At 39.0% G+C, this 15,981-nt stretch overlaps 1 protein-coding gene across 7 annotated transcripts in view; it reads left to right on the top strand.

Moving 5' to 3' along the window:
• The window catches only part of LRP1B (LDL receptor related protein 1B), a 1,329,376-nt gene that overhangs the window by 1,281,487 nt on the left and 31,908 nt on the right, over nt 1-15,981 (top strand). For 5 of the 7 annotated variants that reach the window (XM_078847919.1, XM_078847920.1, XM_078847917.1 and 2 more), the window contains 3 exons: nt 3,870-4,044; nt 11,895-11,999; nt 12,866-12,979. In XM_078847919.1, coding sequence (XP_078704045.1) covers nt 3,870-4,044; nt 11,895-11,999; nt 12,866-12,979 — 394 coding nt within the window. Of the gene's footprint in view, nt 1-3,869; nt 4,045-11,894; nt 12,000-12,865; nt 12,980-15,981 lie in introns of those variants that run through there. The other 2 variants (XM_073305382.2, XM_078847921.1) reach the window with 2 other exon arrangements.

Genomic DNA, 15,981 nt, shown 5'->3' with positions numbered 1-15,981 from the left:
TAGACACAGAGACTATAGATCCTACCCGGTATCCTTCACCCTGACCTTCCACCAGTCTCTAAGAAAGCAGATAAAAGGTACCAGATACTCTGTCATAACCCCATATGCCCCAGGCTCATTCTTATGCCCCAGGCTCATGTAACAGTTGCCAACATAAAGCTTTGCATATGGAAATTTTATCTGTTGTCACCTGTCATTCTGCTCCCTTATTCCAAGGACCCTCTCCCCAGGAGTGGGGTTACTCACTGGTAATTATAGTAGGTGCTCTTTGAAGGCCACTGCAGGAAAACCCAGACACCACAGCTCCACTCAAGACTTGGTTAACAAATTCTTATGTTGTTAATTACAAGTTAACCCATGAATGAACTCAGGTACTATTCACCTACAGGTGCCCTGTTTATACTCTCTTGTACAGGAAATTTTTATTTCAGAACCAAGTTCAAACTTTCTTCGCAGAAGCTTCTGGTTCAGGGATCCTCCTTTGTCTCAGTGCCATTTTCCCTGAAATAAAAGTACCTGATGGATTAGTTTCTGTTGTCTTGAGAAGCATCAACCCACCTCCAATGGTCCTTACCAAACTGCTGGAATTTGACCAAACATTCCATGATGGCTCCCGGCAACCAAGTGGGCCTTTACAGAGCCCTCATATATTAAACTGTCTCCTATCCAACTGCAGGTTTTATTTGCAAAAACCATATACTATGACAGGGTCGGGCCAGATGGCTACAGGAGAGTGATCCTATTGAGAACCAGGAAGTGGCTGTGGGAGCCAACCCACTGCTAAAGGGACTCCCCCGCCCCCGCAGCCTAAGGGGAGGATCCACAGGACCTGGAAACCAAATGATTCCGGGGAACAACTAATGAAATAACAGGGACAGGAGTGCTGTCAAAGGGTCAAACAAAGGGAACCTGATGGGGAGAGTGATAGAAGGCAGATATATTAGCCCCAGGTTAAGCAGGTCCCTTTTCCTGGGTAAGGTAACAGGGGTGGTTCCAGAACAATCAGGAACTTGCTGGAACCAATTAAGACAGGAAGGCTAATCAGGTCACCCGGTTTAAAAAGGACCTCACTTCAGTCAGTGAGGGGCACACAAGGAGCTGAGAGTGAGAGGGTGTGCTGCTGGAGGACTGAGGAATACAAATGCTATCTGGCATCAGGAGGAAGGTCCTGTGGAGAGGATAAGGTCCTGTTGGAAGGAGGCCATGGGGAAGTAGCCCTGGGAGTTGTAGCTGTCACACAGGTGTTACACAAAACACTGTAGACAGATGTGATCCACAGGGCCCTGGGCTGGAACCCAGAGTAGAGGGTGGGCCCGGGTTCCCCCCATCCTCCCAACTCCCTATTGGATACAGGAGGAGTTGACGTGGACTGTGGGTCCCACCAGAGGGGAAGGTCCCTGGCCTGTCTCTCGACCCACTAGGTGGACCAGCAGAGACTGTGGGGATTGTTCTCCTTCCTTTTCCCCATGCTTTCCAGTGATGAGGTTAGCTGAGTGAATGGCAGGTTTGAGCCACTAGCAAAAGTGGCCAAACTGAGGGCTGCCATGAATCTCTGAGGCAAGCAAATCCACCAATAATTGCAGGACCCATTAAGGCAGAGGAGGAACTTTGTCACAATACATAAAATAACATCAGTTCAACACATTATTTAACATTCTCCACATACCCCCTGCAGAGCTTCTGTACTCATCTCACACCTTAATCATTTGTGGTTAATATGGCCCAAGAACTGACAAATGAGCAGCAATATTCCAAAGCAAGACCTAAGGAAAAGGAGTCAAAGCATCTGGATCTCTTTGGGATTTACTCATCCTTCAGCTCAGAACTGCCAATGACCAAGCACTTTATTCCAAGTGTGACTTCCTTAATTGGCAAAAGATTTTGAACTTTGTTGACAAGTTACCACAGGAGTCTAGAGATGAGTTGAGATCTCTAATAGCTGAGACTCAGTTAGTGCAGAAATTTCTGCTGGCTGCAACTGATGTCTCAGACACTGCAGCAAGATCAATGGCAGTGGCTATGACTATGAAATGAGCATCATGGTTGCAATCCTCTGGGACCTTTGGGGAAGCACAGACTATAATGGAAAATCTCTCTTTCAAGGGTTCTGATCTATTTAGCAGCAATATTGATAACACTTCACGCATATCGAACGGCTACAGGGCCATGCTTAGGTCCTTTGGGGTGACCTGGAAGGAACCTGGAAGGAAATAGGGAAAACATCAGACCTACCCAGGCATCTGTCTTCTTCCTCTTACTACACAGCACACCAAAGACCACCAGAGCCACTGAGAAAGAAACAAAAATTCCATAGGTGAAGGCCCTTGACATCTTCCTCAGCAGCACTGAGATCTACATCCCCTCAAGTCAGCCAGTTTGATGGTTGTGTTGAGAGCCCCCTAGGTACACTCTTGAAGGAACTATACCCTCTCCAGGTCCTACCTCCCCCCCACACCCACCTTTCCAGTCCCTTTGCAGGGAGTTCTCTAATGACAGACTGTTGCAACAAGTGGTGGGGTCACTTCTCATCTCTCACAGTGGTAGATGTTCCTCTTCAGTACAGGAAGAGAGGTTTTTATTTCTGTTACTTCTTAATTCCCAAGGGAAAAAGGAGGATAGTGATCAATTACAGTCTTGAGGAAACTCATTACATTCATTCATTGATTCAAGTTCCAAATTGTAGCCCTCGCCTCAACAATCCCACACATAAAACCACAAGATTGGTTTGCTGTTCTCAAATTCCAAGACATCTATTTTCATATATTGGACCATCTAGAACACAAAAAATACCTAAGATTTCAAGTGAGGACCTCACAGTTTATCAGCAGTTGTCCAGTGCTTATGTCCCCTTTGACCAGTTCTTTACTCACCCTACAATTCTTGTACTAATACTATATTCTCCAGTTTAACTAATAATTCCGCATGTGGCACTGTCAAATGCATTAAAAGTCCAGATACATTAGTTCTACTCCATTTCCCTTGTCATAATATTATCAAAGAAATATATCAGTTTAGTATTGCATGGTCTACCTTTGGTAAATCCATGTTACATTTCATTCTCCATTTACCCTCATGTCCTTAACTTTTCTGTCCTTCAAAATTTGCTCTAAAACTTGCATACTGTTGAGGTCACACTAACAGGTCTGTAGTTGCCTGAATCACTTTTTCCCCTTTCTTAAATATAGGTACTATGTTTGCTATTCTCCAGTTATATGGTACTGCCCCCAATTTGATAGATTTATTAAGAAACATTGCTACCAGATTTGCAGTTTCATGTGATGTTTCTATCAGTATATTGGGATGGAAATTACTCAATCACTGCCCCATTACTACCAATTTGAGCTCATTAAGCTCTTTGAGTTTTGCTCTCATCTCGGATGCGGTAATTTCCATTTGTATTCACTCATTCCCATTAGCCATTATGTCTGTGCCCCGTGTTCTACATTATCATCCTTACTAAAAGCTAAGGCAATGTATTCATTTAGTTGTTGGGCCATATCTAGATTATCTTTAATCCCGGTGGCCCATCAGCTCCATTTCTTTTCTTGTTCTCTTTTTATTTATATGACTAAAAAACCTTTTCCATTTGTTTTAGTTTCTCTTGCAAGATCTAACTCAGCTTGACTTTTGGCAATACTCACTGTATTCCTATACTTCCTGAGCTCCAAGATTTAGCATTCTTTGTTGATTAATCCTTTTGTCTATTCCTTGAAGGCTCTCTACATGTTGTTAATATTATTTGTGAGGTGGTTAAGCATCCATTTGGGACTGGAGCCCTTCCCTCCAAGTTTTTTCCTCTTACTTGGGATGCAAATATATTATTATTATTAAAATAATTTTCATTAATACCTTTTAATGTTTCTTTGCAGATGTATGCCACCATTATTGTGTGAATTCTGAATCTTGTACCATTGCTGATGATGGAAGTGTAGAATGTGTCTGTCCTGTACAATATGAGGGTCCAAAATGTGAAGTAGACAAGTGTGTAAGATGCCATGGTGGGCACTGCATAATAAACAAGGACAGTGATGACATAATATGCAAGTAAGTGTTTTTGTTAGATTTAAAGTGATATATACATAGATGAATTAATAGTTAAAATGCAATAATCAGTAAATCATTATACTTGATAGTGTACAACAGAATTGTACTACATGAATGGTGGGTTACCAGATGATGTAAACATGGTATCATCATTAGCTCATAAGTAACCAGGCAGAGTCCTTTGTTTTTTGGTGGAATTTGAGGATCCCAGCTTTGAATATGACAGGTGGGATGGAATGATAACCTGCACAACTTCAAGGAGAACATAACCTCAACCAAAACTAAGAACTACATTTTACTCCACATTCTCAGTAAGTAGAAAACATGACTGTGTCATGGAAGCAGAGGTTATATATTATTCTGAACATTTTTGAAAGTAAAGACAGACATAATTTCTTAGATTATCAGTAACCTGCACAGAAGTCCTTGCTTATGAGTATCATAAATAGGAAGTATGTGATGGTGTGGGGTGCCATAAAGCTTTTTATTGTTGCAGGTTTGGGACAACCATGTTTCTCATAAGAGGAAAAAAACACTAGAAAATTGTGTATGTTATCCCCAATAAATGGAAATAAAACATTGCAGTGCTCCATGCCATCACAAATTTTGTGCCAATTTTTGCCACATTTTTTGTCCTTTTTGGGTCTCCTTATTCTTTTACTACTTTGAAATATATGAATTGCTATGGAAACAGTTACATCATTGGCATTGCAGAGTTCAGTGATATTCACATGTGCAAGTGAAGGCAATTTATATTTAATGGCTTGAATTTTATATCATACATTTTGAAATACAGGAGGTTGTAATAAATCTTTATATGTCCTACATAAGAAATAAAACACAGTAGGTATCGTACATAATTATTTAGCAATTATAGAATTCTTTGTATTGTTTTTAAGCTATAAGTCCAAGAGCTAATTATCTTTACCCAACTAAGACATGGAAGAATTGGCCTGAAAAGCATAGCTTGCTGTGTTGCTACTAATCCCAGCATTCCTTAACTAATTGTTTAATCACAGAATCATAGAAATGTAGGACTGGACTGGATCTCAATAGGTGGTCTAGTCCAATCCCCTGCACTGAGGCAGGACTAAGTATTATCTAGACTATCCCTGATAGGTGTTTCTCTAACCTATTCTTAAAAAACCTTCAATGATGGAGATTCCACAATCTCCCTAGGTAATTTGTTCCAGTGCTTAACTACCCTTACAGTTAGGAACTTTTTCCTAATGTCTTACTTATATCTCCCTTGCTGCAATTTAAGTCCATTACTTCTTGTCCTGCCCTCAATGAATAAGGAGAATATTTTATCTCCTCCCCTTTATAATAACATTTTATGTACTTGAAGACTGTTATCATGTCCCCTCTGTCTTCTCTTCTCTAGACCAAACAAACCCAGGTTTTTCAATCTTTCCTCGTAGGTCATGGTTTCTAGACCTTTACTCATTCTTCTTGCTCTCCTCTGCGCTTTCCACAATTTGTCCACATCTTTCCCAAGTTGTGATGCCCAAAACACAATACTCAAATTGAAGCTTTTTCAGTCCTGAGTAGAGTGAAATAATTATTTCTTGTGTCTTGTTTATTTAGAAATAATTATTTAATAATTATTTAATAATTATTTCTTGTGTTTTGTTTAACACTCTTGCTAATACATCCCAGAATGATGTTCACTTTTTTTACTTCAATATTACATAGTTGACTCATTTTAGGTTGGGATTCACTATAACCGCTAGATCCTTTTCTGCAGTACTCCTTCCTAACCAGTCATTTCCCAGTTGTATTTATGCAACTGGTTTTTCCTTCCTAAATGTAGTAATTTGCATTTGTCCTTATTGAATTTCATCATATATTTTTCAAACCATTTCTCATATTTGTCAAGGTAATTTTGAATTCTAATCCTGTCTTCCAAAATGCTTGTAACCCCTCCCAGTTTGGTATCATCTGTAGCATTTATAAAAGTACTCTCTCTGCCATTATCCAAATAATTTATGAAGATATTGAATAGAACCAAACTCAGGACAGATCCGTGCGGAACTCCATGTACTTCCAGCTTGATTGTGAACAACTGATGATTATTCTCTGAGTACTGATTTTCGACCAGTTGGGCTTCTCTAGGCTATATTTCCCTAATTTACTTATGAATAAGACAGTATCAAAAGCCTTAGTAAAGTTGATATATATCACACATACTGCTTCTCCCATCTGCAAGGCTTGTTACCTGTCAAAGAAGGATATTAGGTTGGTCTGACATGATTTATTCTTGACAAATACATATTGTCTATTATTTATCTCTTCAGCCAGTTCCTTAAGTATTCTAGATGTATTTCTTCAGTTTCCGCTGACTTGAAGATATCAAATTTGTTCTTTCCCTATTTTAGGTTCAGATCCTGTTCCATTTACACTGCCATTCACTATGTTATTCATCCAATTATTGCCAATCTTTTTGGTGAAAACTGAAATAAAATAGGCACTGAACACTTCGGCCATTGCTGTGCTTTCTGTTATTGTCGTTCCCTCCTCATTGAATAATGGGCCTATCCTTTCATTGGTCTTTGTCTTCTTCTCATTTATTTTCAAAATGTTTTCTTGCTACCTGCTATTTCCTAGCTAGTTTAATCTCATTTTGTGCCTTGACCTTTCTAATTTTGTCCCTACATGATTGTGTTGTATTTTTTATATTCATCCTACATAATTTGACCTAGTTTCCACTTTTGTATGACTCTTTTTTCAATTTCAGATCTTTAAAGTTCTCCTGGCTAAGCCAAGGTTGTCTCTTATCATAATTCCTATCTTTCCTACAGATTAGGATAGTTTGCACTTGTGCCTTTAATAATGTCTTTTTTTAAAAACTGCCAACCCTCCTGAACTCCTTTTTCCCTTAGATTTGCCTCCCACAGAATCTTACCTACCAATTCTCTGAGTTTTCAAAAGTCTGCCTTCTTGAAGTCTATTGTCTTTATTCTCCCAAATTCCTTAGAATCATGAACTGTGTCATCTCATGATCACTTTCATCCAAGTTGCGTTCCATCTTCAAATTCTCAATAAGTTCCTTCCTATTTCTCAGAATCAAAAATAGAACTGCCTCTCCCTTAATTGCTTTCTCCATCTGTAATAAAAAGTTGTCTCCAATGCATTCCAAGAACTTGTAGGATGATTTGTGCCATTCTTTATTATTTTCTCAACAGATGTCTGGGTAGTGAAGTTCGCAGTCACCATCAAGTCCTGGGCTTGGATGATATTGTTAGTTATTAAAAAAAGCCTTGTACACGTCTTCTTCCTGGTTCAGTGGTCAATACTAGACCACTACCATGACATCACCCTTCGTTTTTTTATACCTTTTATCCTTACCCAGAGACTTTCAGCAGGTCTGCCGCCCACCTCTATCTTGACCTAAGTGCAAGTGTATACATCTTTGATATACAAGGCAACAGCTCTTCCCTGTTTTCCCTGCCTGTGTTTCCTGAACAAGTTGTGTACTTCAATGCCAATCTTCCAGTGATGTGAATTATCCCACCAAGTCTCTGTGATGCCAGTTATACCTTTTTGTCTGTCCTTTGTCCTTGCTATGATTGCCTATATTTCCTGCAGATTCCAACCCTTCCCCCAGGTCGCCATGTTCTGGACTAACCCATGTGAATTTGTCTCCTGCCCCCATTAACCTAGTTTAAAGCCCACCTCCTTGCCATCTGTCCTCTAATGATCTGTCAGTTCTCTATTAGACTCCCAGAACAGGTAGAAACCAAATTCACCCTGTTCTGCATTTTATTAGTTATATACAATAGTTGTAAACAGTCCATAAGTACTTTTAATAGATAGTCATAGTGTGGACTCAAAAGTCTTGGTTAGATGTTTGCAATTTTTCAGTTGTTTAATGAAATGTTTGATGATTTTGGCTCACCATGATCCTTGTTGAAGATGATAGATCCATATAGGAAAAAGGCATTTAAAACATGTTGCTTTTATGCCTCAGGGAAGAGCATTCAGCTAAAGACACTGATGCCTGCAAGGCGTTCAATTAAAAGCACCCAGAAGGACTGAAAGACTCAGCTCTTGAAACTGCTTCTGCAAGAGGCTCTGAAAACACATCTAGGAAATCCCATTAAAAAACATATACTAAGAGAACACTAAACTTGTATTCCAAATTCAGGAATTGATAAAGATAAAATTATACATGCGTAACAGTCATGTTCTCATAACTAAGGTGTTAATTTGGGGCCCTATTATGACTTCTTTAAGAAGCACTACACCCACTTTAAAGCACCACAAAAGGATTTTTCCTGCTCAAGGGAATCTTGGGTGCAATAGAGCTAGTGCAGGGAGTGTAGCCAAGGAAACGAGGCGTGGCCACCTACATCCTGCAATCCCTAGGTACTGGAATACTTTTTGGGGGCCACAGGAAGCCATCATAATGCTGGAGAACCAGGCCAGTGCATCTTTGAACCCATCATTTTTCCTGACCTGTGCCATGTGAATTAATGCTGGACCCAAGAACTATTGTATGTACTTTATGTTATAGCTTCCCTTTAAAAAGCAAATTACAGTAGCCAGTGTTATTTTTTAAATGTGTTTTGCTTTTTTAATTACAAGCCTATATATATACCTGCCATTTTTGCTTTGTTTTCATTTTATAAAATATTTAATTTTGTATCTTTGTAAAATAGATATAATAAATAGACCTACAGTTGACATTACACAAATGTGTAACATGCTTCACAGAGAACAGCAGTCAGGTTTTCCATAAATATGAATGCATTGGAAGATAATCCCTAGCCAGTTTTCCCCAACTAAATGGTTAAAGAAAGAAATAGCTTTTCACATTCATGAGCAAAGCTGTGTGAAAATCATCAGCATCATGAAACCCTTTTTGCAATTTGAAGGTTGCTTTGTAATTGGCCTTTCTTTAGAAGCTCTGTAGTTAGTGCATATTACTGCTGGAACCAAGCTGCCACCTACACAGTGCTAAACTGGCATTGCTAATAGACGTGTCTCCTCTCAGTTCCTCACTGCTACAATAACTTCAGACTGGAAGGAAGTAGGGCTATTCAAACTGCTAGTTATTTAATGGAAGACAGAGCTTTAATACATATTAAAATAAAGAAGAAAAAGCAAACATGGGGCCCAAAAGAAGATGGGAATGAGCTAAAGAGAACGGTCAAAGAAGGAAGAATGAAACAAGTACTGAAAGAATAAAGGATGGGGGAAAAATGATATCATGAAAGGTAAAAAGAAGCCAAAAGAAATTGTTTGTGAAGATAAAAAGAAGATGCAAATGGAAAACAATACATGCCACATGGAGGTGTGGAACCTGTGTTTGTATCACACAGCATTGAATCCTACTTGTTTTTTAGCTGTTAAGAGGCTGCTGCTGGTGTGCAGATGGATAGATTGGTAATCACATTCAACTACTGTACAGTAATTTATGGACAAAAGCAGATTGTCTTCAGTTCAATCCCATTTTGTGTTTTATAAGTATAACAATGAGAGAGAATCAAATTTCTAGTAAGTAGGCGAACAAAAACTTTAATAAAATAGAATATTCACATATCTTGAGAACTATGTATATGTATTGCAGCTAATCTCTGTATTTATCTGCACTGAATGGTAATACCAGTACCAGAGGAATAGCTTGATAATCAGCAATTAGGTACGGATAACGAGAGGTTGTACAGTTTACAGCTGCTAACACAATGAATTGAAAAAACTGAACAGGAGCTTAGCAGCTAGATCTATGACCACATGGGTTCCAGGTCTTATCTCAGAAAATGTAAAAGTTGTGTTTTGCTGCAGGTTTGTGACTTTCACCAGTTAGTTTTACAATGCACACAACAGTAGAAACCATTAAAAGGTCTACTTTTGTCAACAGCTTCTATTCTAATAATAGGGGGAAAGTGTGGTAATCACAGATTACTGCTTGATAGTAGTTGGCAAATGCCAGCAGGAAGGATGTCTTTTTTAATTAAGGCACTGGAATGGGACCCAGGAGATGAGAATTCACTTCACACCTCTGCCAGAGATTTCCCGTGGGACCTTAGCCAAAGTTGCTTTTGTCATCCTGTGCCTCAGTTCCCCCTGTGTAAAATGGAAATATTGCTTTTCACTCACTATTTGTCTATTTAGATCAAGGACTTTCATGTACTCATGTATGTACCTAGCACAATAACCCCTTAACCTTGTGGTTAGTAGGTACTACTGTCGAACAAACAATCAGCAATAATAATGTTGAGTTTTTAAAGACAACCATGCTATATCCATAGAATTGAGTTCAAACTCAGGCTGAGATTGAATAAAAATATGTTATTTACAGTTTTATGTAAAAATGTAGGCAAAATGTTAGTGTTTTTTCTTAAGCCCTGGAAATGGAATATTTATTCAGACCTGAAGTATTGAGGATCAGTCCATTTATGAATTGCTTATTTGCTTACATTTAATACCACTTAGAGGTTTTACAAGCAATGCCCACCTCCAAAAAGGCCTCAGAGGTGGGGGGAACTTTCGGCTAGTGTGGAAAGAAATTCTTTGGCCTCTTTTAAGGGATACAACCCTCCTCTCCTTGGGGACATTCAGCCTCATTGTCATCTGGAGAGGAGGGTGTTTAGGCTGATTGATGGACCACAAAGCTATAGCAAAACCCATTGGCTCCCACACACTTAATGGGAGGGTTATAAGCCCTTCCCCCAGCTCTAGGAGCCATTCTGCATGAGAAGAAAAACTCCCACTCCACTCCCCCCTTGGGATTATAATAGGACTGGGTCTTCTGGGTCTTGCTGTAGGCATCATACTAATTACCTGTTGGGACTTGGAAGGAATTTTCCCTCTCTGCCAGATTGGCCTGGGTAGTGTGGATTTTTTCACCTTCTTTGCAGCAGCCTAAGGACCCAGTGGGTAGATTAGGCTGTACAATTCATTTTTATCACAACTTGGCACGTGCCCAGTGCAGGTAGTCATTCAGTAGGGTAGGTCTGATACCCTTATAAACCAGAATCAGAAGTGGATTGGAAGACATACAACATTCCTCTCCTTGGGAACATTTAGTCTCTTTGTTGTCTGGAGGAGGGAGGGTTAGGCTGATTGGTGGAACACAAGGCTGTAGCAACGCCTGGCTCCCGCACACTTAATGGGAGTGTTTTATAAGCCCTTCCACCAGCTCTAGGAATCATTCTGCTCAAGAAGAAAAGCTCCCACTCCATGTCCCCCTTGCAATTTGTGTCTCCTCTAAAAAAGGTGGGGAATGGAGTGGGGCTCCTTATGTCTACTACAGGAGACAACCCCATATTTCCCTCCCCATTAATCTGATATGACGGAAGGATGATGGGGTCCCAGCAAGAGTGCTGGGACCAGGTTAAAAGAATGGGGGGGGGGGGGCTGATGGCAGCCCTCCACTAACTGGAGTGGATCATAGTAGGAAGAATGACCTGCATGGGAGGAGTTATTGTTGGATAGCTCCCAAATATATTAGTTAAGCAAGTTGCACCCAAGTTAAGCCACATTCCTGGTGTCTTGTTTTGCCTTCATATGGTGTCCAGGACAATGGCTTAAGGACACAGGTTTACAGCAATGCAAAGATACCTCATTAAGATCTGCAGTGATGTTAATGGGAGATTACATAAATTATAGTAATTGTTTATTCTGATGAACTAAATAGGCTGAAAATATTAGAATTTGTATAGAATAATGGTGACCTGTTCCACAAAAATCTGTTTAAAAAGTTACTGCCTCAAGCTAGAGAGTCTTAGTGAAATCTAATCAATCAGCAATTCTTTTACTTCTCATAAGATGAATGTTTTCATCTGTAGATAGTTCACATCTGCTTTCAACAATAATGATGTGGATAACAATTTTTTTCATTACAGCTGCACTAATGGAAAGATTGCCTCTAGCTGTCAGTTATGTGATGGCTACTGTTATAATGGTGGTGCATGTCAGCTGGACCCAGAGACAAATATACCTGTCTGTCTGTAAGTACTTTTGTGTGTATCATTAAAACATCTGTGTGGCAGTAAATAATAAAGTTTCTGTTCATCTGCATTTCTTATCTGTTCAGGTATTGATGATGTACCACTCACAATGGTATTTTACTTTTCTAGGTGTTATTTTTGTCTGTCACTCTGTTCTACTGCAAGTTGCAGAATATTCCTTTTGTTCATCATTTGACATTGTTGATGATTTAGTGACTATTGTTTACTGCTCTTCAACAAGAAGATTTTACAATAGAATACTTAAAATACTTAAGGGTGAATGTGAGGACCTATTTGCTGGCAATTAACATATATAATAGTGTGGGATTAACCATCTATGATCGATATTTTGGTGCCTAATGATTTCTATCTCTTTTTAAGTGGTGTTTTTTCATTTTTTAACACAGTCTCCTCTTGACATAGTTTGACATGAAACAACATAGATTCTCAGAGATAACCAGTTTCACACACATTAACTCATGTGGTTTTGTAAAAACACATAGAAACTTCAGCATGTAACAAATGTTACTAACAATTCTTAGGAAACAAACATGGATTCTCTTTTTTAAGACCATCATGCTCTGGAATTGCCAGTACTAACTGTTAGGACATTTGACTTTAGTGCTTTGTGTCAAAACTCTGATTCCTGAAGCAAGGGGTTAATACAGGGTCCACTGTTACCAAAATGTTTTTGATTAGTGTTGATTACCCATACTTCCTGAGATATTATCAGATTGGACCTCCTGTGAAAAGGCTGAGCATATTTCGTGTGTGTGTGTGTTACCATCACTGTATGTAATGAGTTTAAAATTTGTTCAGCAAAAGGCAGAATATTTATTTAGCTGTATTTTACTGAAATTCTGCAGATGCTCTGTGGGGTTTAAAAGTCAGCGCTGTGACCAGAAAGTGAACCCTTGTGATTACTACTGTCAGAATGAGGGAATTTGCACTTTAACTGCGTTTAATGAACCGAGATGCAAGTAGGTTTAACCTTCCACTTAATGCTGCACATTGTGTGACATCATTTCAGGCCACAGTTCATTGATTCAAATCATGCACATTCACATACATTTCACAGCATATACTTAATCTAGGGGCTCATTTATGTAATACACACTTACCCGTTTAATAGTCGTACTGATGACGATGACTGTATTTAAACATAGACTGTTGGAGTGTCTGTTGCCATATTATTGGAAGAAGAAATAATGGTTAAAAATTATAAAAATACTACTTCAGCTTTTTGTTTCTGGATGTGGGATCTGAGGTATTTTAATGAATAATGCATCCACAGCATAAAGTTTTGGGGTGAAGCAAATTGTGCACATTTTAACGTGATTTTGCATTTCCAGTATTTACAGAGTAATTAAACAAGAAGGCTATTTGGCTGCCATTTTAACAGTTAGACTTGTATTGGTAAACCTCTTTGTTAACTTAATCTGTAAATCAGGTTTAAAAAAGCAATTAGCACAAACTACAAAAAATTAGAAAAACTCTCTTCTTAACACTTTTCATCCTTTATTGATTCAATTTATAATTTACCTTCATTTTTATGTTACCTTTCTCTCAAGCAATTTCAGACATACTTCTTGAAAAGAAACTGTTAATTCTCATCAGGAAAGGAAACTTCCTCTGCCTTGTGCATATTGAAAATATATCCTGCCCGACATCCTCATTGATTCTAAATACTAGAATAAGATGCATAGAGCTTCAGAGAACTGATCTGATGCAAGGGTCAGAATTAGAATGATGAGCCAATGACATAGACTTCAATTTGATAAAATACAGAAAGTCCAACAGGTTTAATATATAGCCTCATCTAAATACATGTTGTATAAACACATGTTTTCAGCTATTAGTAACCACATACTATTGAGGTTCTGTTGGGAGGTAGTGGGGGTTTTATTTGGGGGGGAGGGAACAATTAAAGTGATTAGGATGAGGAATCATTCTTTCATTTTTGTTGGACTATATGCTTACAATTCCTTTTTTTTTTTTCCAATACTTCAAAGCAATGAAATGCTAGGTCTTGAGCTACAATAATTCTCTGGAAAAGCAGATTAGTGTTCTGATTAAGTCAACATAAAATGAAGGCAATCTTTATATGTCTCCATTAACTGTCAGTAATTGATTTAAAAAATTCAGAGAATATGGGTTTGAAGTATGTATTAATTTATGGAGGACATGGTTGTCTTAATTCTGCATTTCTTATATTTTCACATAACACTGCATATCATTCTTGAGTCGTCAGAAAACTGCAGTTACATACTAAAAACAACCCACTACTATTGTTTTTTAAAATGTGCTGTCAGTGCCTTTTCTCCTTTCTGTATAATAAACTGAAGCACATCAACTGATAGCTTAGAAATTGAAAACAATTTAAAATCTGTATTTTAATACATGAAATAGAAAGTTTAATAGCGAATTGACCATCAGTCATTAATTTTATCCACTGTTTCCCACAATTTAAAGAATGTGTTAATTATGTGATTTGTAAATAAGCATTTTGTCTCTAATGTACTTGATTGTTGCTACTTCTGTTTATGAAAGAATTTTTTTTAAGTGAGGGGTTTTTTAAGATTTTTTGTTCTGAAGCTTTACCTTTATTTACCCAAATCAAAGGTGACATTCTGGCTTCATTGAAGTCAATGGCAAAACTCCCAGTGTCCTCAGTGAGATCAGGATTTCAGCCAAGGAGAAGTGAATTACTTAGAAACTTGTGGAGTAGCATAAATTGGGGTTTAATATGATACGTATTTCATGACATCTTACTCCCCACTTGGGGCAGATCCTCAGATGTGGTCCACCAATACTCGCTGTTAAAATGGGAAGAAGAAACTAGAATGCCATTAAACCACCTTTGAACTCATCCAATCTTGGGGCCACTACTGTAAGTTATAATAGATGCAAAGCTCCTCTAAAACCCAGCTGTCTACAATTCCAAGGAGCCATTCCAGCAGCAGGGCATGAGTGGACCAAAGAGGCATAGAGACCTTCTTCCCTTTTTCCAGCAATGCAGTACATTGATTGTCAGCTGGTGGTTGGTATAGCAGTAGCTATGAGTTAAAGCCCTGCACCACCAGGGAGTCCCCTTAAGCAGGAAGAATCATAGAATATCAGGGTTGGAAGGGACCCCAGAAGGTCATCTAGTCCAACCCCCTGCTCAAAGCAGGACCAATTCCCAGTTAAATCATCCCAGCCAGGGCTTTGTCAAGCCTGACCTTAAAAACCTCTAAGGAAGGAGATTCTACCACCTCCCTAGGTAACGCATTCCAGTGTTTCACCACCCTCTTAGTGAAAAAGTTTTTCCTAATATCCAATCTAAACCTTCCCCACTGCAACTTGAGACCATTACTCCTCGTTCTGTCATCTGCTACCATTGAGAACAGTCTAGAGCCATCCTCTTTGGAACCCCCTTTCAGGTAGTTGAAAGCAGCTATCAAATCCCCCCTCATTCTTCTCTTCTGCAGGCTAAACAATCCCAGCTCCCTCAGCCTCTCCTCATAACTCATGTGTTCCAGTCCCCTAATCATTTTTGTTGCCCTTCGCTGGACTCTCTCCGAAGAATGCTTCACAGCCCAGTTACACTGGGTTTTACATCCTCTTTGTATTCATAGAATCATAGAATCATAGAATATCAGGGTTGGAAGGGACCTCAGGAGGTCATCTACTCCAACCCCCTGCTCAAAGCAGGACCAATCCCCAATTAAATCATCCCAGCCAGGGCTTTGTCAAGCCTGACCTTAAAAACTTCTAAGGAAGGAGATTCTACCACCTCCCTAGGTAACGCATTCCAGTGTTTCACCACCCTCCTAGTGAAAAAGTTTTTCCTAATCTCCAACCTAAACCTCCCCCACTGCAACTTGAGACCATTACTCCTTGTCCTGTCCTCTTCTACCACTGAGAATAGTCTAGAACTATCCTCTCTGGAACCACCTCTCAGGTAGTTGAAAGCAGCTATCAAATCCCCCCTCATTCTTCT

The sequence above is a fragment of the Lepidochelys kempii genome, chromosome 11, assembly GCF_965140285.1.
Source record: "Lepidochelys kempii isolate rLepKem1 chromosome 11, rLepKem1.hap1, whole genome shotgun sequence".
In the NCBI taxonomy this organism is placed as follows: Eukaryota; Metazoa; Chordata; order Testudines; family Cheloniidae; genus Lepidochelys; species Lepidochelys kempii.
The sequence above is the reverse complement of the archived record's forward strand: the minus strand, read 5'-3'. Positions and strand labels throughout refer to the sequence as shown.